At 38.8% G+C, this 25,556-nt stretch overlaps 3 protein-coding genes across 3 annotated transcripts; 2 read left to right on the top strand and 1 right to left on the bottom strand.

Moving 5' to 3' along the window:
* Nucleotides 1–551: 551 nt before the first annotated feature.
* Nucleotides 552–2,705, top strand: LOC130015418 (uncharacterized). The gene is made up of 5 exons (XM_056105516.1): nt 552–821; nt 939–1,092; nt 1,186–1,717; nt 1,871–2,194; nt 2,288–2,705. The coding sequence occupies exons 1-5, from the start codon at nt 552–554 to the stop codon at nt 2,703–2,705; spliced, it is 1,698 nt and encodes a 565-aa protein (XP_055961491.1).
* Nucleotides 2,706–11,370: 8,665 nt separating this feature from the next.
* LOC126679242 (uncharacterized) lies at nt 11,371–14,072 on the top strand. The gene is made up of 7 exons (XM_050374230.2): nt 11,371–11,573; nt 11,698–11,867; nt 12,391–12,467; nt 12,563–12,628; nt 12,743–12,817; nt 12,913–12,987; nt 13,459–14,072. The coding sequence occupies exons 1-7, from the start codon at nt 11,422–11,424 to the stop codon at nt 13,837–13,839; spliced, it is 996 nt and encodes a 331-aa protein (XP_050230187.1). The 5' UTR covers nt 11,371–11,421; the 3' UTR covers nt 13,840–14,072.
* Nucleotides 14,073–14,502: 430 nt separating this feature from the next.
* Nucleotides 14,503–23,264, bottom strand: LOC126679241 (phosphatidylinositol 4-phosphate 5-kinase 9). Its single transcript, XM_050374229.2, has 9 exons — nt 22,966–23,264; nt 20,639–22,007; nt 19,935–20,102; nt 19,483–19,648; nt 18,670–18,780; nt 18,292–18,479; nt 16,877–17,034; nt 16,248–16,404; nt 14,503–14,860 (listed from the first exon to the last, which is right to left on the bottom strand). The coding sequence occupies exons 2-9, from the start codon at nt 21,907–21,909 to the stop codon at nt 14,581–14,583; spliced, it is 2,499 nt and encodes an 832-aa protein (XP_050230186.1). The 5' UTR covers nt 21,910–22,007; nt 22,966–23,264; the 3' UTR covers nt 14,503–14,580.
* Nucleotides 23,265–25,556: the final 2,292 nt, after the last annotated feature.

Raw genomic sequence — 25,556 nt, 5'->3', positions numbered from 1 at the left:
GGCCAAGCGAGCACCGGGAAGCTATCATAGCTCGGATAAAACAGTATGTGGAGGAGTTTACCAACAAGCCAGAGGATATTGGGGGGGTAGACCCGAAGATAATCTCGCACAAGTTAAACGTGGATGCTAAATGCAAGCCTGTCAAGCAAAAGAAAAGAATTTTCTCTCTAGAGAAACAGATTGCTATCCGAGACGAAGTGGAGAAGCTTTTAAAAGCTGGATTCATCAGGAAAGTAAATTATCCAGAATGGCTGGCTAATGTGGTTTTGATCAAGAAGTCCAACGGTAGATGGAGGCTTTGTATAGATTTCACTGACCTAAACAATGCCTGCCCAAAAGATAGTTTTCCTCTGCCGAACATTGACCAACTGGTGGACGCAACGTGCGGATTTGCGGTCTACACATTCTTAGATGCTTCTCAGGGATATCACCAGATCCCTATGAGTAAAGATGATGAAGAAAAGACAGCTTTCACAACAGATCTGGGGACATATTGCTACAAGAAGATGCCTTTTGGCTTGAAAAATGCTGGGGCAACCTATCAAAGACTCATGAATCACGTTTTCAAGGATCAACTGGGCAAGAACGTCGAGGTTTACGTAGATGACATAGTTGTGAAATCCAAAGGGATTGAGGATCACGCAGGGGATCTGGCAGAAACTTTTGAAAAGCTGAAGGGTTTTAACTTCAAGCTGAACCCGGAGAAGTGTGTTTTTGAAGTCTGCTCTGGGAAATTTCTAGGGCACCTCATCTCGGAGAAAGGCATCGAGGCGAACCCGGAAAAAATCGAGGCAGTAATAAACATGAAAGCCCCGAGCTCGGTAAAAGAAGTACAAAAGTTGAACGGAAGAGTCACGGCGTTGGGAAGATTCATGAGTTGCTCGGCCAAACGATGTTTGCCATTTTTCAAAATTCTGAAGAATACAAAGAATTTCAAGTGGACAGAGGAGTGTAATACAGCTTTTGAAGAGCTGAAAGTTTACCTTAGCACACCCCCGGTGCTAGGTAGACCTGAGCCAGGGGAAATCTTATATTTGTATCTCTCGGTGAATGACGAGACAGCGGCGGCAGTCCTGGTGAAGGAAGAGAAGGGTCTGCAAACCCCAGTTTACTATCTCAGCAGGGTCTTGAAAGGCCCGGAGGTCAGATATCCAAAAATTGAGAAATTTGCTTTGGCATTGAAAGTGGCGGCGGAAAAGCTAAGGAGATATTTCGAGGCTCACATCATTGTAGTACGCACGAACCAACCTCTGAGAAAGGCGTTGCAGAGGCCAGAAATGTCGGGACGGCTGGTCAGCTGGTCGGTCCAGCTGGGAGGATACGACATCCGGTATGAACCAAGACCGGCTCTAAAAGCACAAGTATTGGCAGATTTCATAGCCGAAACCACAGCGAGTGACCAGCCTGAAGAACCTGATGAACAACTTCTACGGTGGGTTTTAGAAGTTGATGGGGCATCAAATTTGGAAGGATCGGGGGCAGGCGTAGTCTTGAAAGGCCCTCACGGAGTTACACTCCGAAGCTCGGTGAAATTCGGTTTCCCGGCATCCAATAATGCCGCGGAGTATGAGGCTCTGTTGATCGGATTAAGAATGGTAAACGTGGTCAAGGCCGAGCACGTAACAATAAGAAGTGATTCTCAGTTAGTTGTTTGTCAAATCTTGGGTACTTTTGAAGCTCGGGATTCGGAGATGAGAAGATACGTGGATAGAGTCAAGTTCTTCTTGAACAAGATTCAGGAGCTCGGAGGAAAATGGGTGATAGAGCAAGTTCCTCGTTTGGAAAATCAAGAGGCCGATGTACTAGCCAAAGCAGCAACAGTGAATGAAAAGATACCGGGGGTCCATTTCTCTGTTCAAAAGCATTCCAGCATCGACAACCACGAAACCATTTTTCTAACTCAGCCTTTGGAAAATTGGATGCAAGGCATAGCCCACTACCTGATGGACGGAACTCTGCCAGAAAACAGAGACAAAGCCTACAAAATCTTGCGACAAGCTCCGTACTACGCGTTCCTCGACGGAGTCTTATACAGGAAGTCATTCACCCACCCGTGGTCGAGATGCCTGACAGCAGAGGAAGGGGAGTATGTGCTGAGAGAAATACATGAAGGTATTTGTGGGGCACACATAGCTCCTCGCATGTTGGCAAAGAAAACAGTGTTGCAGGGCTACTACTGGCCCCTAATGGTCAGGCAAGCAGAAGAGATAGTAAAGAAGTGTGAAAACTGTCAGAGGCATTAGAACATCCGACATGCTCCTACTACAGAGCAGTGTCCTATTACCAGTCCTTGGCCATTTGCAACTTGGGGAATTGACATCCTAGGACCTTTCACGCCAACCACGGGGCAGAAAAAGTTCTTGATAGTGGCAGTAGACCACTTCACAAAGTGGATCGAGGTAGAGGCAGTGAGTACCATCACAGAAGCTCGGATCAGGGATTTCTTCTGGAGGCAAATCGTGTGTCTTTTCGGTATACCCAGAGCGTTGGTAACTGACAACGGGAAGCAGTTCAACTGTCGAGCCTTCAAGGAATTTTGCAACGACTTACACATTGACCTGCGTATCACTTCGGTAGTTCACCCGCAAAGCAATGGGATGACCGAAGTAACCAACCGGATGATCCTAAAAGGGCTTAAGGTCAGGCTAGGGGAGTTCGATAGACAGTGGCTGGAAGAGCTACCGAAGGTCATATGGGCTTACTGAACCACGCCAAGGGCAGGCACAGGGGACACCCCGTTTTCTTTGACATATGGGTGTGAGGCAATGATACCTGTGGAAATCGGGATGCCAACTCTAAGGGTCCAGTTCTTCGATGAGGCTAAGAACGAGGAAGAACAGAAACTATGCCTAGACCTGTTGGAAGAGCGAAGAGAGCAGGCAGCGCTTAGAATCGAAGCATACAAGCAAAGAATGGCTAAGTATCACAACAAGAGAGTTAAACACTTGAGTTTCCAAGTCGGCGATCTGGTCCTGAGACGGGCAGACATTGCTAAGGGAAATGCTGGAGTGGGAAAACTCGAACCCAACTGGGAAGGCCCCTACCGAGTCACCGAGGTCGGACGAGCAGGAGCTTACAAGATAGCACACTTGTCGGGCAGGGTGCTCCCGAGAACTTGGAACTCCCAGGTTCTTCGGAAATACTATCAGTAGTCACTTGTTTTTATTTTCGAGGTACCTAGGGGTTTTTTCACTTATGTTTGAGTTAGGCTTTTGTAAAACTCAAACATAAGTTTTTCCCCTCAATGAATAAAAAAGATTAAAAAGAATTCATGTCTTTTCCAAAACCCGAGCACTCTACTCGGTAAAAAATTCACGGGCTATGTGCCATCTACGGGCTATGTGCCATCTACGGGCTATGTGCCACCAGCGGGCTATGTGCCATCCACGGGCTATGTTCCATCTACGGGCTATGTGCCATCTACGGGCTATGTGCCACCAGCAGGCCATGTGCCATCCACGGGCTATGTGCCACCCCCGGGCTATGTGCCACCCGCGGGCTATGTGCCATCCACAGGCTATGTGCCATCCACGGGCTATGTGCCGCCTGCGAGCTATGACAATCCCGGGTCATCCAGAGATAACAGGTTATCCACTCCGAGCAACTTGCCTAAACTTGATCTATGAATAACTAAGAACCTATCCCAAGTCTGAGTCAAGAGCCCATGTATAAAAACAACAACAAGAAGCTAGAAATTCACACTACTGGAACCAGCTCGGAAATAAACTAAGTTAAGTATGCAAACATGTTGTCACATACTTAGTCAAAATTTTCAAAGACAGAAAACAAAAACTTCACTCAGAGAAACAACAGCAATATTCACAGGAAACATTCATTCAGAAAAGCATGTATATAAAATACCCAAGTTCTACAAAAAGAGCACGAAGCTCAAACATTCTGAAAATACAAAAGGAAAATTTGGTTCAAAAATATACAAGGCAAGAAAAAATGATAAAAACTATCTAAGGAGGGTTGGAGCCCGGATCTTGGTCATCAGCCAAGTAATCTTCAACGTCGGCAGGAACATCATAATCCTTGGGAAGCGCTTTTGCTCGACGTCCCAACTCCTCGACATCCAGCACAAAGTCGGACACGTCGAGGTCGGCCCCGAAACGTCCTCGGACATACTCGCCAACCTATACTTCGCTGACATACAGAATTCGGCGGAAGTCTTCGTAGATCGCCTCTTCCTGACCTATGACCTCCTTAACTTTGGCCTCAGTCTCTTCAGCCCGCTTCGTGACCTCGGTGATCTGCTTCTTCTGATCAGCCACAGTCTCCCGAAGACCTTTCGAGGCCAGCTCATTCCGGGTAGTCAAGTCTGCTAGCTGCTTCGAAAAGTCATCACGAGCCGAGGTTTTCTCATTTTCAAGTTGGGCCACCTCGACTCGGAGCTTCTCCAATACACCGAAGTCCTCAGCCCGGCGATCCTCAGAGCTCTTCAACTGAGACTCCAAGGTCGCAACTAGAGCAGCCCCTTCAGAGGCTTTCTTTTCCGCCTCAGCTGCTCGTCTTCCGGCCTCCCGGGCCTTCCTCTGCTCAGTCAGCAGAAGATTCTTGGCCAAAGTAAAATCAACCTCCATCCGGCTCTGGTTCTGATCCGCCATATATGACATCTGGGAAGCCTGAAAGAAAGGGAAAAGCACCCTAAGTTAGAATAAAAAACACAACAAGCAACAAGATAAACACAAATGAAAACACAAGACAGCTACCTGGAAGCAGAAAGACGAAATCACCGCATATAAGTTCTCGGGCTTAAAAGTCTTGTAATGCTCTCTGTCGGCGGGCATCGTTGTGACCCGAGCAACGTCTCCAGCAATGGCCATCTCATTCAAGGTCGCAGGCAAACCATCATTGTGCCTGCTAATCCACTCGGCGAAGCTCGCACGAGTAATGGTCTGGGGACCAGGAGCAGTAGTGCTCGAGCCCGAGGAAATCTCGGGAAGGTCCGGCGCCCGGGTTGGAGGAGCCCGAGAACTTTGGCCATCAGCCACAAGAGCTGCCCCCCCAGGACCAGCCTTGTCCTTAACTGGACCATCCACTGTCTCGGTGGAGTCTAAGTTGACGAACGGAATGTCCCCAACTGGTTCGGCACCCGCCGGCACCTCGATCCCCTCCGACAAACGAACCCGGAGAGGAACAGCGTCTAAACCCTGCACGGGTTCTTCAGGAACACCCTTAGCAGCAGGCGCCTCAGCAACAGCAGACTTGGGCACCTCGGCAGCCTTGGGGAGTGGAGGAGGTGCCGGTGTAACATTTCGGCTCGCCGGCCTCTTGCGTTTCTTCCCAACAAGTTTTCCTAAATCGATGCTCTCCACTGCAAAGACACAGAAATCTCAAAATTAAAACAGGAAAAAAAAAACAAACAAAGAAAAGAGAAAGCAAGCACAACACGGCAAGGGAAAAACAAACCAACTCCGGAAGGCACCGAGCTCTTCCAGAAATCAAAAGCGATCTTCGGGCACAGGTCATCGGCTTGCGCTTTCTCTCCTTCGGGAGCATCATCCCGAAGCTTCAGAATATCATTCCGTTCTAACGGCCCCGGGACATGGAACCACTTCTCAGGTTTATAACACTTCGCCACCCACGAAGTTACCATCCCGGCAAACGCAGTCGGATGGGAGATCAGGAAGTAATCTTCTTTAAAATCTCGAAGGGAGTTGATCACCCCAGAGATCAATCCCCCCTGCACGTCTTTCCTTTCACCTCGAAACCTCATGTACGCGAAGTGACTCTGGTCCTTTAGCGACATAAGGTATAGACAGCAGAACAGCCTCATACTGGGCACCACCCCGGTCTTCTGACAAAGCTTTACAAAGCAGGAGTAGTGGCGTACTCCGTTGGGATGAATCTGAGACAGAGGCACCTCGAAGTAGTTGCTCAGCTGCTTATAAACGTCGCTGAGAGGAAATCGGATCCCGGACTGAAGATGCTCTAGCGTGAGCATTATGGTGTTCGCAGGCGGAACATCATTTAATCTTCCCCCTTCGGGCACCAAGGACAGCTCGTACTTCTTCGGGATTTCAAAGGCTCTCCGAGTTGCCTCTAGGAAACCCACCGTACATCGGGAAGGACGGATGTCACGATCATCGCCCTTCTCACCGGCATCAGCAACAGCCTTCTTTCCCCGGTTAGCCTTGGATGGCTGAGGTTGAACAGGGCCAGTCTCCTCTACTTCCGGGGTGTTACCTCGAAGTGGACGAACAACTCTGAACTCGGTCGATGGTTCATCCGTGCCCATGTCATTATCATCATACCCTCTCCCTTCTTCATGGTCTAAAGTTTCACCCGACATACCTAAAGACACAGAAACCAGCTCGGATGAGACAAGTTTTAAAAGGGAAAAACAAGATAAAATTTGCAAAAAGTTAAACCTATGGATCAAAAGAAATTCCTAAGGGGTGAAACCAGCAGAACATGAAGAACACAGATGAATTTCCAGATTCCTGGCAATTCATCTCCCAACCCAGCCAAACACGAAGAACACAGATGAATTTTTAGTTTCCTGGAAATTCATATCCCAAACCAGAAAATCACAAAACACAGAGCAGAGGATGCATCTAGAAAATCAGAAACATTAAACAAACAACAGGCAAACGTCTGGAACCACAAATCAAATCTAACATAGCCAAACACAAAATAAGATAAACAGTACACAACAAGAGCCAGATACATTAACTCAGAGAAAATCACAGGGGCAAACATCAAAAACACGTATTCAAAACTGGAAAAAACAAAGAACTAAAACGAAAACTCAGAAATCCTTACTTGTATGTAGCACAGGGAATCCTTGAAGAAAAAACTGAGTGAAGATTATCCCTTGGCAGAAGAAGCAAAGAGCAGAGACAGACACTTCAGCAAATAGAACCAGTACAGTCTCTCCAACGACGAGAAAGGGAAGCATAAAATTTTTCTAACTCAGAGACACAAGGAAATCTGGAGAAGATGAAGAGCAGAGAACTTTCTCAGAGCAAAACAAACTGAAGAAAACGAAGAACTTAGAGAGAAATGGAAAGGTTTCTCAGTTTTTGAAAAATAAAACTTATAACTGAAAAGAGAGGGAAAATGAAAAGTCACGCCTTTAATTTTCTCCCTCTCTCCACTCAGAACGTCTTCTGGGAAAGCTCTCACGCCTTAACTGCTAGACACGTGGATCCATCGTAGGCAACAAGCAACCGCCACATAGGGCAACGGCTCCAACAGCTGTCAGACAGGACAGCTCGACAGTCACGTCCTTTCACATAACCACATCAGCTCACTCACCTTCCTGACAAGCGGCTCGGTGTCAGTTATCACCCAAAAACAAAGCAAGTACGTCCAGGATCATGTGACCTAATAACTCGGATAACGCTACCATCTCGGACATAAATATCCGACACACTGGGGGGACTAGTGATAACGTAGCACATCTAATAGGGGCGAAGCAACCTCGCCAGAAACGAACATCACTAAGTCAAGCATTTCACCGACCTGGTAACAATGTCCGACCTTCTCGAAATCGTAGACGACATGACTTGGGGGGTCACCGGATCGATGGGCATTCAAACATCATCCGAGACATTCATGTCTGATAAGGTCGGACCCAGGATCCTATCCGGGCTCCGAGTCATATTCAACTCAGACCTAGACCGAGTTCCGAGTTCATAAACCCGAAAGACCGGACCCTGTAATCCGGGCTTCGAGATACCCTCAGGAACCAGAACTATGATAACTTGGTCCCCAAGTTATCCGGGCTTCAGGGTCTAACCGGGCTCCGAGGTCTTGCCCAGAAACACACGCCCGTGTACCAGATCCTTGGACCACAGGAGATCTTCTGACAGGTACGTGAAGAATGTTCCCTCTGACACACCTAACAACCCGTGCCACCCGCAGGGATATTCTGCCACGTCAGCATAACTGATTTCTGGGACCACTGGGCTCACAGCCTGCCAGCGAGGCAGGTTTGTCCTTAAACCCTAACTATAAATAGAGGGTTTAAGGACAAACCCTAGGTAATTTCTCTTTTCTACTCTAAGCACTCTCTTTTTCTCTTCTTCTTCTTTCTCTACCTCAAAACCTTACTTGAGCGTCGGAGTGAACGTCCGGTGACCCCCACCGGAGTTCCTTCTGACCTCCGTTTGCTTGTGGTGTGCAGGTCGGCAAAGCTCGGATTCAGTTTGGTGATTTATCAATTCTTAAATTTTAGCCAAATTATTTTTTTTATTTTTTTTATATTGACAGGTCATCATTTAACGGAAGTTTATCATTTAACGGAGAGTGTGACACACTCTCTGTCACGACCCAAATTATTGAGCCGCAACCGGCGCTAGGGAACGGGAGTGGTAGCTCCGGAACCCGTAGCAAACCTAAAACCAATATAAATTTTTCGCAATTAAAATATATTATTATATAAAACGTTATCAGAAATCTTTTTAAATAATATAATTCGATTATTAAAATATCGTATTCCTTTTCTGAAAACATTCGCAAAACAATTCTTAGAAACCATGGTCTTACCGAGCGATAGCTCATATCTAGCACCGCCCTGTTTCCGATCACAAACATCACCAATTCCACTCACGGCAATTGGTATCAAATTCAAACGGATAAACGCCATCTTTCTAAACAACTCACTTATAAAATTTATATCAGAGTTCACATTTTAAATACCGTTTGAAATCACATCATAAATCTTATTATGACACTACTGACTACTGCAGCTCTAAGGACTCGTACTTTGTGCAAGTCAGAAGACTTCCAACACAAAGGAGATGGTCTGTCTGATCCGACTCCGATCACCTGAAATAGACATTGTGAGGGGGTCAGTATTTTGGGAATACTGAGTGAGCTTGCAAGTTACTAACAGTATTAATATAAAAAAAATAACATCGCATCGTAAGAAGACAATAATATAAAACATATAAACAAGTATTTGATCCGTACGAAACCAATATCCTAGCATGCGACACATTTCTCGAATAATCATATATCATTCAACCCAATCGTAAATATCAATTGCGAGTCCAACTCGCTGGTGGCCCAACCACTAGATACGGGGACTCCAGACTACACCGTAACCGAGTACTCACTCGTATCAAAAACCCAATCGTAAATTTCATAATCATCATCAGCTCCCAGCTGTGTCAAGTCATCTCTCAAATGCAAACACACTAGACTGACTCTATACTGGTGATCACACAGCCTATTGACACCCAATAGGTAGCTAGTTTCTCCGGATCGCATACTAGTTCTCGTATATAGAAATTAATAAAGCATATAACATTTCAATCAATTATATAATGCGATGCGTGTAAACAATATATGTATCTATATAAAATAATTTTAATATATAATACGTGAAAGTAAAATACAACTCACAGTGACCGCTATTCAAAACTGCACTATTATAATCCCGCCAGCGTAAGCTCCATGCGTTGTCCAATCACATAACCACTCCGGCTAACTGACTTGGTAGCTTGTCGGCACGTCAGTTACTTAATCGAGTTACCTATACGTTTAATTCATAAACGTTGACTTAGCATCAAAACCCTAAGTTATAAACTTAGGTTAACATAATCGTATTTCGAATACGATTCTTAACTTTGATAATCTCTTAATCACACTTCTCTTTTAAACGTCCTAGTTTACGTTTTGATGACGCCCAGAAAGCCAAAATCAGGAATCCTCACTCGGCGAAGGACTGCACGTTCGTGCAACAGTGTACTGCACGTTCGTGCAGTACGTGCAGTACGCTGCACGAACGCGTGTTGCACGTTCGTGCAGCAAACGGCTGCCGATATGCAGCCCCGGGTTAATTCTCCGGGCCATTTTCGACGTGCTTAAACGTCCAAAGTCGATTCTAACATGATTTCCATTAATAACCACTTCAAATTTTATCAAAAACGCTAATAGAAACGCGATTACGATTCGTTTAATTCGTTAAAACGAAAAAACCTTTATTTATCAATTCTCATAATAAAAATGTCAAGCTTACCTCGATTTGAAGCTTAGCGATGATAGAGAATCGAATTCTGAACGAATCGATATAAAGAACTCGCGATTTGGGCGAGAAACGGCGAAACGGCGGCGGAACGTATCGATCGCCATTTTTCCTTCTTCTGTAACCTTCTGCTCCTTCTTCTTCCTTTCTTAATTCATTTGGTTTCCTTAATATATCATGGCTAATTATCCACTTTGATCCTTCATTTCTTTAACTCAAACTAATTCTCTTTTAAACTTTATAATTTAACCTAACGGTTAAATTATCCTTTTAACTTAATTACTTATGTATTATTTATATTTAAATAAATAATACTAACCCAAAATTATTATTTTCCGTCAATAATCTTAGAATTTCTATTCTCGAGACTTACTTGGCTAATTTACGTTTTGGCACTTAAACTTTTCAAAAGTTGCAATTTAGCCCAAAACACATCCGCGTCCAAATTTTAAAAGGTCTCCGTTGACCCGAAACTTTTACTACATATTCTATAAAACATTTCGCGGACCTTGGCGAAATAATTTCCCTTCGGAATTTATATGGCTAAATTACCACTTTAGTCCCTGTACTTTATCTTGCAACTTTCTTAGCATTCTTCCTTTCTAATTCCAATTCCACTTTAGAACTGAAATATAATGTCAAATTCTTTGCTATAATTTCTTTCAAAACCGATCTACTACAACTTATTTATTTTACTTTTATCGGAAGACTTTCCGATATTGCCACTCTGCCAACTCGAAACTGGACACATGGTCCAATTGGATAATTAAACATTTTGGGGTATTACACTCTCCATATTCCATCCGTGTAAGGATACAATAACATCGAAATTAAAGTTTAAAGGACCTATATACGTCAAATTAAAGTAGAAGGACCTATTGAAAAAAAGGTGAAGAGTAGAGGGACATGAGAATGAATTTATTTTTAAAGATTTATCCCTTTTAAGGTCCTTGAACTTTTATTTGGTCTTATATGGTTCTGGTATTTTGATTTTTTTGCTTCCTTGGATTTCAAGTGGATGAAAGTTCAGAGACCAGATAAACTAAAAAATATAAAGTTGAAAAGCCAAATAAGTTTGAATGGAGGTTTAAGGACCAGATAAACTAAAAATGTAAATATTAGAGATCAGATAAGAATAGATGGAAATTTAAAAACTTAATAAATAAAAAATATAAAGTTGAAGGACCTTAAAATAGGTGAGTCCTATTTTACATTGGTTGAAGAATTGAAGCATTCCATCATAATGGGCTTGAAGAAACAAAAGCCCACAAGAATTGGATTACTATAGCAGCAATTAGAATTGGGCTTTGAGGCCCACTTCAAAGCCACAATTTCTGAGAGCCCACAAAGAAAATAACTCTACTTTATAAACACAGACGTGTCTCGAAATCAAAATATCCAAACCAAAAAGGCGCACACAACACAAGTGAAGAAAAATAATAATGGATAGAGAATGGGGTTCGAAGCCGGGCAGCGGTGGCGCCGCCTCTGCACAGAACGAGGCAATAGACCGGAGGGAGCGTCTCCGGCGACTCGCTCTCGAGACGATCGATCTCGCTAAAGATCCATATTTCATGCGAAACCACCTCGGCAGGTAAATTCTTGATATTATTATTACTCCAGTTAGGGTTTCTTTGATTATTTTTTAAATTGAATAGCTTATTGGTGAAACTGACGAAATTATTATTGGAGCTTTTGATTTTAATTTGTGAGTGTAGTTATGAATGTAAGCTGTGTCTGACATTGCACAACAATGAAGGGAATTATCTGGCGCATACGCAAGGGAAGCGTCATCAAACTAATTTGGCTAAGAGAGCGGCTCGTGAGGCGAAAGAATCTCCTGCGCTTCCTCAACCTAATAAGCGCAAAGTTAACATTCGCAGGACTGGTAATTAATTTTTTCACTTATACTCTCTTTTGTAGATATGCTGTTGTTTTATTTATTCAATTAGGGTTTTTTGGATTACATGATAATCTTTGTTAATTTTGAAGTTGGTGATACTTGTATTTTTCTTTTGACTGAAATCTCATATCAGAATGGTGAAATTAGCTTAGGGTGTTGAGCTGTTAAAGTTGGAAATTCGTGAATTTAAATATCTCAGTCAGTAAATTATGATGTGGGGAGGAGTTTATTTATCATAGGATGGTTCTATACCTTATATTCTTGAATTAAATGGGACTAAGATGCAATTTCGATGTTTATAAAGAAGAAATAATTGAGCCCAAACTTTAGAGTGTTGAGATTCCTGATTCGTCTGTACTGAAATTGTAAGTAAGAGTTACTTGACTAGATAGTAGTATTTAGTTATTTTGCATCTGGTATATATATATATTAATTTTGTCACTCGGAACTTACAAGCTTGTTACTAGGTATGAAACTGAGTGTATGTATCTTTTTGGTCTTTATGCAGTTAAAATTGGCAGACCTGGTTACCGTGTAACAAAGCAATTTGATCATGATACAAAGCAGAGGTCTCTTCTCTTTCAGGCATGTTTTTCAACTCGGCATCTTTATATATCTATGCATTAATTCTTTTCTATTATATTGCTAACTACTGCGTGATAAATTTTTATAACATTTAGATTGAATATCCTGAGATAGAAGACAATACAAAGCCAAGACATCGATTTATGTCATCTTTTGAGCAGGTATAAATCCCATGTTTCCCATTTTTTATTTTTCCTGCTTTTCTTTGACCGAACCACACTCTCTTTCCCAATTTAATTTTATAATAATGTTCCTTTACATTGATTTGGATGCAGAGAATTCAACCGTATGACAAGAGATACCAGTATCTTTTATTTGCAGCAGATCCTTATGAGATCATTTCTTTCAAGGTAATTTGAGGAAGTTAAGCTGTAAGTTTTTGGTTATAAATTTGTAGCAAGTAATAGAAATATTAATGGTTTATGCTGGACTGTGCGTGCTTCAGGTACCTAGCACAGAAATTGATAAATCCACTCCAAAGTTCTTCTCTCATTGGGATCCAGACTCAAAGATGTTCACGGTTAGCTGTTTAGTTCTTTATTGCTATGCCTTTAGCCTTGAATGTATTAAAAAGAAATTTATTAATACTGTTTTTTCTTATGTTTGTACCTTGGGAAAATTGCAGTTGTGTTCTTGGTTTAATTACAGCATCTTGACACCTTGTTAGCTAAGTTAGCTTTAAGTTGAGGTAGCTATCAAGATATTAAGATGTAGTAAATTAATACAAGTAACACTTACATTTTGAATTAAAAGCCTTATTCTTGTTACTAGTGGTGTAGTCGAGAATTCAAATTAAGAGGCAAAATTTTGATTTCCAAAATAAGGAGGTCAACAACTTAAAAAAGATTAATTAATTTAATTTTATTATATACTAATAAGTAGCATTTTTGTTTTTTGTCATGTGTCTGAATTAAAAAAATAGTTAGGGTTATTTGTGGAAGTTATCTGATTCATCACTATAGTTATCTGACTAAATATTTACGATGTACAGTTGCAATTGTATTTCAAATGCAAGCCACCGGAGACCAACAAACCTCAATCTGCCCCTGCACAGAATGGGACTTCAGCTCCTGGTGTCCCACCAAGGTCTTTGCCACCACCTCCGCAAGCACCGCCACCTCCACCACCTCCACCACAAGGACTAGCACCAGGATCTAGACCGCCGCCACCACCACAAGGATTACCACCGGGGTCACTGCCACCTCCTCCTCCCCCCATGGCTAATGGACCTAGACCAATGCCGCCAGGTGGAGCTCCACCTGCCCCACCGCCACCTTCTGCTGGAAGTAGTACGATGGCTAATTTCACTCCTGGTGCTCAGGTGGGCAGGCCTCCAATGCCTCCACAAGTGTTTGCTGGCCAACAGATGTAGAACCAAACTGTTATTTCCAATCCTCCTTTTAGTATGGAATAGCTCTCATGCCCTTGTGGATGTTTTGCGAGATCACTATGAACATTTTCGTGTATTAGCAGCTGCCGATGGATGGATGAATTTTGTATTACTAAATGCATCAGTTGGGCAACTGATGTTTTCCAATTTTTTAAAGATTATGCCCCAGTTAACCTTCATCTTATTCTTAGAAACATCTGAATCTGTGTTCTGTATTGCAGTTTCTGTAGATTTAAGGTTCTGTTTTCCATCTTTTTTTTAGAATAGTTTTCCGTCTTTTCTAGTTCAACATTTGATTTAGATTATGACCTTCCCTGCTTAATGGAACATCACATGGCCCCATGTAAAGCTAAATTTGACTGTTGTTTATGTGCAAATTTAAGGTGCTGCAAAAATCAAACCAAACCGATCTGGAAAATTTAATCAAACTAAAAGATCAACTTAACCGGCAGATTTGGTTTAGAAATCTCTATTAATTCAATTTCGATTTAATTTTAAAACAAGCAGTTTAGGTTTGAACAAGGTGAAATCATATCGATCTGGATAGAGAATGCAGAGTGGAAACATACTTTCTTCGCTCCTCAAATCAATTTTCCAGCAGATAGCATACAATAATTGATGAGACGCAAAAATTTGGAGAAATAGTTCAAAAACATCCAGCCCATTCCCTTAAGAGAAACAAAAGTAACATACAAAGATAGTAAATGTACCAACAAAACATTTTTAAAGTGCCAAGGCATTAGGCGGAAACACCTTCTGGATGAACTCTAGAAATCGGCTGGAATAAAACGTAGGATCGACAGCTGAGATAGACAATGAATCAAAATGAAAAGATTTATAAGCATGTTCTATCTTCTTGCTCATGTTGTACTCTTGTAGTATGTCGATTATGCCTAGATAAAGTACAACGTCGTATGCTTTATGAAATGTTTGTTTTTCCTCTTCTTTCCCTGGAATTTGCTCTGCCCTTGAAGGCATGTTCACACCAAGCTGAATTTGGAGCCTGCCAGGAAGTTTCGGTTACAACACAAGGAATTATCTATAGCTACAAAAATATTACCATTTCTACGAATAATTAATAATAGCTTGCAGTACTGACACATAAATGTCGAAATGGAAAACACAAAGATGAGAAATGGTAAAATAACATATTTTATAACAATAAATTATAAATATACAATTTTGGATGATTTGAGAAGTTTCAGTAGAACATGGGCATTATTACAAATCTGTTTATGGGTAAGTATTAGGTATAAAGATGTTGGACACGGCATACAGCAATTGGGAAGGCAGGGGAAGATCTAAAATCATATTTACTTCTTAGGCCCCGTTTGGATTGAGGAATTCTAAATCGCTAGATTTGACAAAATCAATAGATTTAAAATCCATGGAATATGAAATTAGTGGATTTACAAATTTTATCTTTTTGATAGAAATTAAAATCAATGAATTTATAGGGATAATTTTGGAACAATAAAATATTCCAACATTCCATCAATGTATAAAAAATGATGGATTTCAACTTTCACACCTCCTAGTTGGGACATTAAATGAAGGATTTTGGAGATGGTGGATTGTAACAATCCATGAATTTTCACCACTTTTTACTATACCAACAACTGGATTTTATTTTCACTCTATAGATTGCGTAAAATCCATGGATTTTGATTATCCAAATTCCCTCGATTCAAACGGTGCCTTAATTTATTTCACTAAAATTTTAAAATACTTTACTTTTCCTACTCAGTAGTCTAGAAAATTAAAATTACATTTCCATTTTGAATAAAAAAAATCCATTTTCCTTTTCTTGTATTTTTAAATAATTAATTTATTTTGTAAAGTTATATAATTATTTTCAACTGTATTTTTTGTTCATTTATATTAACTTAGTAATGGCGATTGATGAATATAATAAAACTACATAAAATACATATTTAACAATTGTTATTTTATCTAATTTTTTAATATTAATTAATAGTTTAAATTTATTTATTGATGAGTCATGAATTAATTTCTTGTTATTTGATAATTTAAATTTAGCATAATTACTTGATTTGTCATGTGTTTTAAAAGTGTATTTATTAATGAGTTCGAACTTAATATGATTATTGATGAAAAATAAATTGATGCAATTAATATTTATTTTTTAAATTTTTGAAGGGCCGGGATTTTATTTTTATTTTTTTGGACCATACAACATGCTGTTTGGTGTAAAAGTTTTTGAAATAAAAAGTTTTTAAAATAATAGCCAAAGACATGTTTGGCCAAGCAAATTTTCGTGATGAGTGAAAATTCTGATTCTGCCGGTGTGAAAAGGGAAGATTCACTAACCTTTTGGCTAATAGATGGCAACATAATTAAGAGATGACTCCCAAGAATAGATGGCATACCTTGCTGTACCAGGAAGAAGGAGATCCACTTCCTCATCCCCAGCAGACGATGCTCTTAATCGGCTACCTCTGATGTGAGGACCCACAACGACACTATTATCATCTCCACGAGGGACTAAGACAAGACCTTGTGGGTAGTTTTCATCTTCTATCGTATCTGTCAGTACAATATCAACAGCAAACGTATAGAATCAGAATAAGATCAGCTCTCTCAGCTATGGTCAAGCAATTTGTACGTGCTAAATCTTTCATGCATAAAGTTTGACATATTTTGTTCATCAACAAGAGCAAAATTCATTTTGGAAGCCGAGTCAACTTCCTGTAAACAACTATATCTACTTTTGAGTTCTCTTCTGAAACAAATCATTGAACACCAGTTAAGAGGAATGTTGATTTTGTATGCAATGCTAAAACAGATTCACTGTTCTAATTTTCATTATGAGAATGTCGCAAACCATTTGTAGCTGTAACATGCTCTGTAAGATGATACTTGTTCATTTCTAATATCTACCTTAGATTGTAGTTTATTTCCACCCACTATATATGTATTCAACCACAGAAAAGACAATTCATAAGCATATTAAGCAGACTAATTAGTGTAACTTGCAACAAACAAAAAATTTGCTCACCTTCCTCTGCCAACACTCCCAATCCTTCAGTTCTTATTCTCTGATTGTAGGACATTGAGGGTTGCAGGTGTTGAGGAGCTCGATAATGCACGCCAAGCAAAAGACTGTAATCCATAATGTGTTGTGCTTCCAAAAACTTACTGTCGATTTCAATCTGCCTGAATAGAAAATAAACAATGAGAATCGTAGAAAATCCGGGTGACCTACTAGCCTAAAGAGAATAGTCTAGAACTAGAAATGCTCAACATAAATGTTCTTGCAGTGTCACATATATTTGCATTTCCAAAGACAGGTATGAATAAAGTAACAATGTTCCTAGAAACTGTAGAAAATGATTTTACCAATATTAGAGAGTTGACAGTGCTTCTTATGAAACTCCATAGAGAAAAGAGTATAATAATACTTAGACAACAACAATATAAACACTTTATTGCACATGCCAATTCTTATATACGAATAACCCAAAATAGATAATCGAATAGAAAATGTTCTTCAAAACGTTTCATGATTAGAAGAAAGAGATACAGTTAACTATTAAAAAGAACCCTAGGATGCAGATAATAATGCAAAAATGTAAATCTAATTGATGTCTATTTGTGAATGTAAGAAATTAACCCAGTAATGCCAATCTCATAATTTAACTCGTACACAGATTTCTAGGACGTATTTATTAATGCAATAATGAAATCAGTTGATGTCTATCTGTGGATGCAAGATAATTAACTGAATTATGCCAAGCTTGTGATTTCACTCGCAAAATTAGCAACTACGTTTCCACTCTGATACTAAACTAGAAAATAAGCGGAGACAATATGACGAATTGATCCTTAAACTAACCCAACAGTTTAAACTATTAGGTGGAAGTATTCAATTGGTACATAAACCCCGTTAATCTTATGTTTATTTTTGATGTGAGACAATTTATATTACAACACGCGCCCTTGACTTGAGCATAATATAGAACAATGAAGTTGAACATACACGGTCCAGTCAGTAAATGATGAGCCTGCATCATGTAGCAACATGAGAGCAACTTACGTATGATTATGCAGAATATGATCTGGTCCCAGTTCGAACTAAGCTCTGATGATACCATGTTAAACTAGAGGACGAAATTGAGAAACTTCACTGTATTCTATGAATTCCAGTAAGCAGTATAAAAAGGGTATTGATAGTGATTAATATACAATAAAGGGAGTAAAATTCCTAATATCATGTTAATTGATAGTGATTAATATACAATAAAGGGAGTAAAATTCCTAATATCATGTTAATTTATTCTATTATTAAATTACAGTTATTTTCTGATTATTAAACCACCACATACAAGTTACAAGAAGTTGACTTTCATATATGCTAACGAGGACCACAAAAAGTAAACAAAGACAATGTACAGCAAGATAAGAGGCACTTACTTCAATAAAGCTTCACGCCAAGAAGGTTCCAAATAGAAACGATAGTCTAGATCCAAATCCTTTAGTGTTGTGTTTTCGTCAATTTCAATTTTATCTGTAGATCGACCTAGTGATGAACCTTTCAAATCAAACCTTCGATGGATCCTCAATTCTGTGCAGAACATATTTCCCATCACAACAAAGCGAAACTGTAATGGATGAAATAATTCACAAAGCTTAGATTCTAAAAGCAGGTTATAATTAGCTAGGCTATCAAACAATGTTGTATTACTTAATTTAATGAGAAAAATGTTACTGTGTTCATAGCTAACATGTCAAATTGAAGGTAAATTCAGTACCCTTATCATTAAACTAAAGGAATGCTCATTATAAAATTACCTTTTGACCACTAGTAGGTTTGATCCTGTGAAGACCAAAAAATTTCGTTACGAGTGTGTTCTCATATGACTTCACATGATGGTGATAATCTGGAAGCATTTTCAATAGAACCTGTAAATAAAAGATTGGTCAGTAGAGCTTAGTATAACATTAAACATTTCAAAAGAAATTCTTGTTCAAATATGAAAAGTACATAAGGAAGAACAAAAGACTCTGTATGTACCAACAAGGATCCTTTACCTGCTACCTACAAGAGCAAAGAGGGCTTTCCCCTCTCGCTCGGATGCTATCCTATTGCATTTCCTCTAAGAAACCACAAAATTGATTATTCCAATCAGAATACAACTCTACTTTATTATCCCTATGATTTGTTTCTCACGATTTGAAATAGACGTTCCAACTTTCAGAGGAGTTTTATGCAGGTTTATGCCGTTACCTTTGAAAGTCTGCAATGCAGTATCTCTTTCATTTCAGATTATGGAGCTAGGTTTCAAATTTTTAATCCTGAAACAGATTGTCTTATTTACTATGCTCGAAAAATAAAATCAATGTAATCAACACAAGCATTAGACAACAGCAATACATAAGAAGAGTTCAGGAAAAAGTATGGTTTTGGTACAAAGACTGTCAGATTAAAATGCATCTGTTAAGATTTATTTCACTGGTTGATATATGTGACTCAATATTTTAGGGGACTTGGCATCAAAATTCTTTCATAACTTGCTCAGTCAAAACAAAAACAAGGAGGATAAAAGTCTTAGGAATAGAAGACAAACATGCGCCTCGACAACTCCAAGAAAAAAACACGCAAACCTGTACTTCAGCTTTCCGGAGGGTTTTAATCATGAAGCGATCATCTTGAGACAGGAAAAATATGCTGCCACTTTTTCCAGGAGAGGAAAGTTCTCTGAGAGCATCATTGCCACAAATTGACATCATGTAATCAGCAGCATCAATCTTGAACATTTCCCTCAAATTTCTACATGAGCAAAGCACATATGCAAACATGAATAGAAAAGGCAGGCTCATGAACCACAAAAAACAGATATCTTATGCTTAATTTTTAATAGATGCTCCACTATTTGGTATTTGATGCCATATGTATCATATTTTTCCAATAATATGAAACCACGACTGTTAAAATAGATGTGCCTATTCTGATATGAAATTTTTTATCTTCCAATTGAAGTCTTGGTGATTGCAAAATTCAGTCGACTTTTGACAAGAATTCCAATTGCTACAACTTGAGAGGTCAAGAAACATACCTGAAAACCATTGGGCAGTAATCTTTCCACTTAAAGTCCTCTGATTGATGAGGCGGTGTCAACTGTGATCCATCTTTTGGGAAGTTCATCCAAAAGCTTGCTCTTGGGCCAAAATCTGATGTACGAACCTCTCGCCGTTGTACAGGTGTAATTTTTCCAACAGTGTATCTGACAGTGAATGTTCAATACAAGTGTTTAAAAAGAAAAGCATAATCCCATAATTACAGATTATGGCTATAAATGGTGATTTTTCAGTTTTTGTTGATAACTTATCCCACAATATTGAAATAACACAAGTGAAAGTGATAAGATAATCGAATAAAGTTGGCCAGGACATTTGAAGACAAACTATCCACTACATTAAAGACAAAATCCTCAGTCCCTTATCATTCACCTGAAGTAGAAACTCTTCTATTGCCAAAGGTATCGCAAGACAACCCGAGGCGGAGGGAACCATACGAGGTACTTTATTGCTTAGTCTGGCTTTTAAGGAAGCTTTAACAATTTATGGATTACGATTTATGAGAAAGGAAGATGGTGAAACGTTTTCCAAGAAATTAGGTCACATGCTTACTTATCAGCATTAAGTCATGTACTTACAGCAGCACTAAAATAAATAAATAACTGATGCATAATCCATATAACAAGGTAACTCTGAACAAGCATGAATGAAGGAATATACTCAGTTGTGAAGTCGGTTATACCTTATTCCAAGCTGCAAACTGAGCATCAAATCATAACTCCTGTGCCCTTTGATTATTGTTTCACCAGGCCTCTTAACCTCTTTTGCAAGTTTCTTTTGTAATCGTTTTGCTCTTCTGGACAATTCTGAAAAATTATTTAACACAAGTTCACTGATGAGAACACCTTGCATATATTCCCGTTCCAATATTGGCAGTCTATTGGTTTCAACCTCTTGCTCCATGCCTTCAAAGGCAGACTCCGATAACTCTAATGACGAATTATGCCCTATAACCTTTTCAATAGATACCTCAAGACTCCAGCGCCGTTCTAGAGATACATTTTTGTTGCGAGACTGCTCTAGAGTTAACAGTTTTCTCTTGGAAAGTTTATCAGCTGTACTACGATGAGATCCCTGATCCCTGCCTACTTTTATATTTCCCATGTCCACTGAAGATGCATGATGGATATGGGCATGGTTCTGCTTTCTCAAATCTGGCAATAACCCTCTTTTCCTTAAAGCATTGAGGTATCGTTCCTCTACAGCTGGGAAGCGGCTGCCTTTAGGATAAAATGATCCTTTTCCATCCTTCAGACCACGAGTCCAAGTTCCAACATAGCAACCACCATCACTCCAGCTATATACTCCAAATCCATGCATCATACTGTTTAACCAGTTTCCCTCAAATGAGTCACCATTTATCCATGTAAGACTCCCTTTACCTGTCATTTTACCTCCTTTCATATTTCCCATATAAACATTCCCATTAGCCCAGGTATATTTTCCTGGTCCTTCTGGTGTTCCCTGAATCCAAGAACCCTCAAAGATATCTCCATTAGGATAAACTTGGTATCCCAATCCGTGCTTGACATTCAAACGCCATCTTCCCTTATATGTCAAATTATTGGAACCTATATAAGTCCCTGGACCATGCATATAACCACCTGAAAATTCACCCTCATAAGCAGTTCCTGAAGGCAATTGAATTTTCCCAGTTCCATGCCTCATCCCACGTCTCCATTGTCCCTCATAAATACACCCATCAGACCAAACATATTTCCCATTGCCCTCTGGCACATTGCCAAGCAATGACCCGGAATATGATTCCCCATTGGGAAGAATGAGCTCTCCAACTCTGAATGATGCAGCAGCTTCAGAAGAAGAATGGGCAGCTTCACCGTTAATTGATATAGAGATGCGATCTCTATCAGTAATGAGTTCAACAGACTTTGTTCTGTCTGCAGAAGTTAATGACCGTTCGACATGATCAGCAATGGCCACAGGATCAGACATGCATAATTCCCAAAAGGTTTCAGTTCCTTTCTTGATTACAGCCAAATCGAAATTTTCATTGACCGTACAGCAACTATAAAACTCCTGGTCGCTTTCATCTACAAAAAATGATTTCAATATAATAACAAAGCCGCTAAAATATGTGCAGAAGAATCTATGAAGGTTGAAGAAATGAAACATTAATTATCAAAAAAAGGAAACGAAACATTAGCATTACTTTTTCCTCAATTCGAAGACACAAAGAAAGGCACGAAAGAACACACATTTATAGCCCAATATGCAGCTAAAATTGAATGAAAAAATACGGCAATAAAACTGATTGTGTTTACAATCCTTGCAAAGAGTAGTAACTATGATTCCGTAGAGAATAGTTATTCCTAAGTTTGGTTCATGAAATTGTTATTCCATAATTATATGAATTACGTACTACTCTCAAAAAACTAAAAAATAGCTCTTCTATTCCTTATGTAATAGCTATTCAATTTCATGGTCCATGAACCGATCATAGGCTTAGTAGAAAACAGGCTTAATGTTTTTTTTTTATAATACTCGTAAATGGAAATCCAATAGTTACCAAGATTCAATTCTTCCAACTTTAAACTGAATTTTTTTAGAAAGAACAAGCAGCTTAAATTTCATTTTGATACATGCCAAAAATGAAATAATTCTGCAAGGATTCCAAATTCGCAATGGAAAGTTGCACAAAATTTACTCCAAACAAGGCACTAAACAAAAACAGCAAGAAAAAAAGTCAAAACAAACTAAAATCATTTTGCCCTAGCTAGAAATAAAAAAACAAACCATGCTAGTAAACAATCAAACTGCAACAAACATACACAGCTCGTTTTTACGTAATTTCATTTCCTTGATATCAAAATCCAAAAACATAAACTCAAAATACGCAGCTAAAAATTCCTGAACATTGATCCAATCACCAAACTTAAGCCGAGTAATTATGCTAACTCTTAATTACCAAACAAGAACAAGAAAGCAGAGCTGAGGCATATAATTTGCACATTAGAAACTCAATCATTCAACAAAGATGAACAAACATACATAATTATTAGCTGATTGTTATAAACCGAAGCTGAAGCTGGAGCTGGTGCTGGTCTTTGATTTTTTATTTTTATTTTGAAAAGTAAATGAACTTTTCAGTTTATGTGTGTATTTATGTGTTATATTAGTAGAAAAACTTTTGGATGTTGGCGAATTTTGGATCCAAATCCCAACCTAAAAAAGCTAATAAAGCTAAAAGATAAACTGCTGCTGCTCTACTTTCTCTCTCTACACACTCCCTCTCTCTCTAACTTCTCTGCTGAGAATTATCGGACTACATACAAGTTGGGCGGTTTGCAAATTATTTGACATTAACTTTAAAAAATCAAATGGAGTTCGAGCTACTCTAATTACATGTGGAATAGAATACTCTAATCAAAGTTAAGTTTTTTTTTACTTGTTAAATTATTTTTCTCAATTTTTTAATATTTTTTGAGATCTTATTTTTTAATTATGATAAGTAATACTAATAACAATTTAATGTTTTTTCCAACTATAACAAAAACTAAAAATGCATTTTAAGGTCTATTCATCGGGTTAATGACCATTAAATTGGATTTTTGTTAATTATTTCCAAAATTATCACCCAAAATGATAAAATTCTCATTTTATGGCTTCCAGACCGCGGAACTGTTCAGCGGTTTGTGTAAACCGCGGAACAGTTCCGCGGTCTGTCCTACGTGGCTCCTCGCTGGAGGAGCCACATAGGCAAAAGCAAACCGCGTAACACTTACGCGGTTTGCATTGCCAACGTGGCAAACCGCGTAAGTGTTACGCGGTTTGCTTTTGTGCAGCCAGGGAATTAATTCCCTGGCTGCACTGATTGGGAGAAAATTCTCCTCTCCCAATCATTAAAAAAAAATTAATATATTTTATTATTTGAAAATAAAACAATCTTTGGTTAAAAAAATTATACGTTTTAATTGTTGATTTTTTTAAATTTAAAACGTTTGAATTAGTTAATTTTTTTAACATTCTACACAAATAAATGTATAAAATACTACAAAATAATTATATTAACAAATATTAAAATATAATTTATACTTCATAACAATAACATATTTAATAAACTAAAAATTACAAATTAAAAAAGATTACTACATCAGATAATAATGTATAAAGTACAGAAAAGAAATCACCTAGGAGTCCTATCGTCATATCTGCTAGTGACCGGGAGGTTCGAGCGCAAGTTGTTTCTGTTACGGTTCGAGCCGACGGCCTGTACTGATGGTGAGGTAACGTCGACCTGGGCGACCGTCACCATCTCCCTCTCCTGCATCGGCGTCCTCGTCGTCGGTTCCGTCGTCACCCTGCTGGTCCTGTAAAATATCCACCACGAAAAATAATATCACTTTCCGAAAATAGGCTCCGTAAAATTTTCTCCTAAATAATATTCCCTCTAACTCCCTAACTCTCTCTCTCTAACATCTCTCTAATATTTTTAAGAGGATTTTGTGGGCAGATAAGAGGGAACGATTTCCCCCTTATATAGTGGTGTAGACCGCGGAAATTTTCCGCGGTCTACAACCACTTGGTCAAGGGAATTTATTCCCTGTCAGAGGGAATAAATTCCCTCTGTAAACCGCGGAAAGCTTCCGCGGTTTACAGTGACCTGTCACTGTAAACCGCGGAAGCTTTCCGCGGTTTACATCCACGTGGTTCCACCTGCGTCCAGGTGGAGCCACGTGCGCAGACCGCGGAACACTTCCGCGGTTTACAACAAACCGCTGAAGTGTTCCGCGGTCTGTATGGCCTAAATACAGAAAAAAATCTAATCATGAGGTAATTTAAGAAATTTTCTTAATTTTTTATGTAAAAACGTCATTAACCCCTATTCATCAAATGGACAATAATAAAGGAGGGTCAAGAGATCATGGAAAGTCTTGATCCTAGATTTTGTAAAAGTATTATTTTGGTCTCCAAACTTTTCATTGGAAAAAATTAAATAAATATAGAAGGGATCAAGACCGTTAAAGTGTTATATTTTTCTTCTAACTTTTTATTGAGAAAATAATTTAAATATATTGGCTTTTCAAACCTTATATATAAAGCAGCTAAGGTTTATATTAAACAGTTGTTTCATTTATATAGATAATAGGTAGATAAATATAGAAAACAAAAAAAACAATTAATTAATTAATTGAAATTAACTTTTTTTATAATACAATCTTTTATAAAAATAATTATATACCCCTAATTAAATTTATGCCTCTGTCGGTCTATCCCTAGACGAGAGAACCTTCCTTAATTGAATTCATTCCTAGATTACTACTCAATTGAAATATTTGATTTATTTTTGAAACTACATGAAACTTAATTAATCAAATTGCAATATAAAATTGAATTTTTATAACGTCAGCCTCTGATGTTTGATACTATTGTTTATCACAAAATGACCCCTTCTATTTTTTAAATACTGACAGTTTGGTCATTTTCTTATTTAATAATGCATGGGCAGTTAATGGTAATAATTAGGGACCTTGTCTTATCTCTTAAACAACTCTTAATTAATTAAAAACACGGTAAATGTCACTTGTGTATACTCTATTTCTCGAATACGACATGCCGTTTTTTTTTAAAGTTTGTTTGAA

Source organism: Mercurialis annua, linkage group LG4 (assembly GCF_937616625.2).
Source record: "Mercurialis annua linkage group LG4, ddMerAnnu1.2, whole genome shotgun sequence".
In the NCBI taxonomy this organism is placed as follows: Eukaryota; Viridiplantae; Streptophyta; class Magnoliopsida; order Malpighiales; family Euphorbiaceae; genus Mercurialis; species Mercurialis annua.
This window is presented reverse-complemented; position numbering and strand designations above follow the sequence as displayed.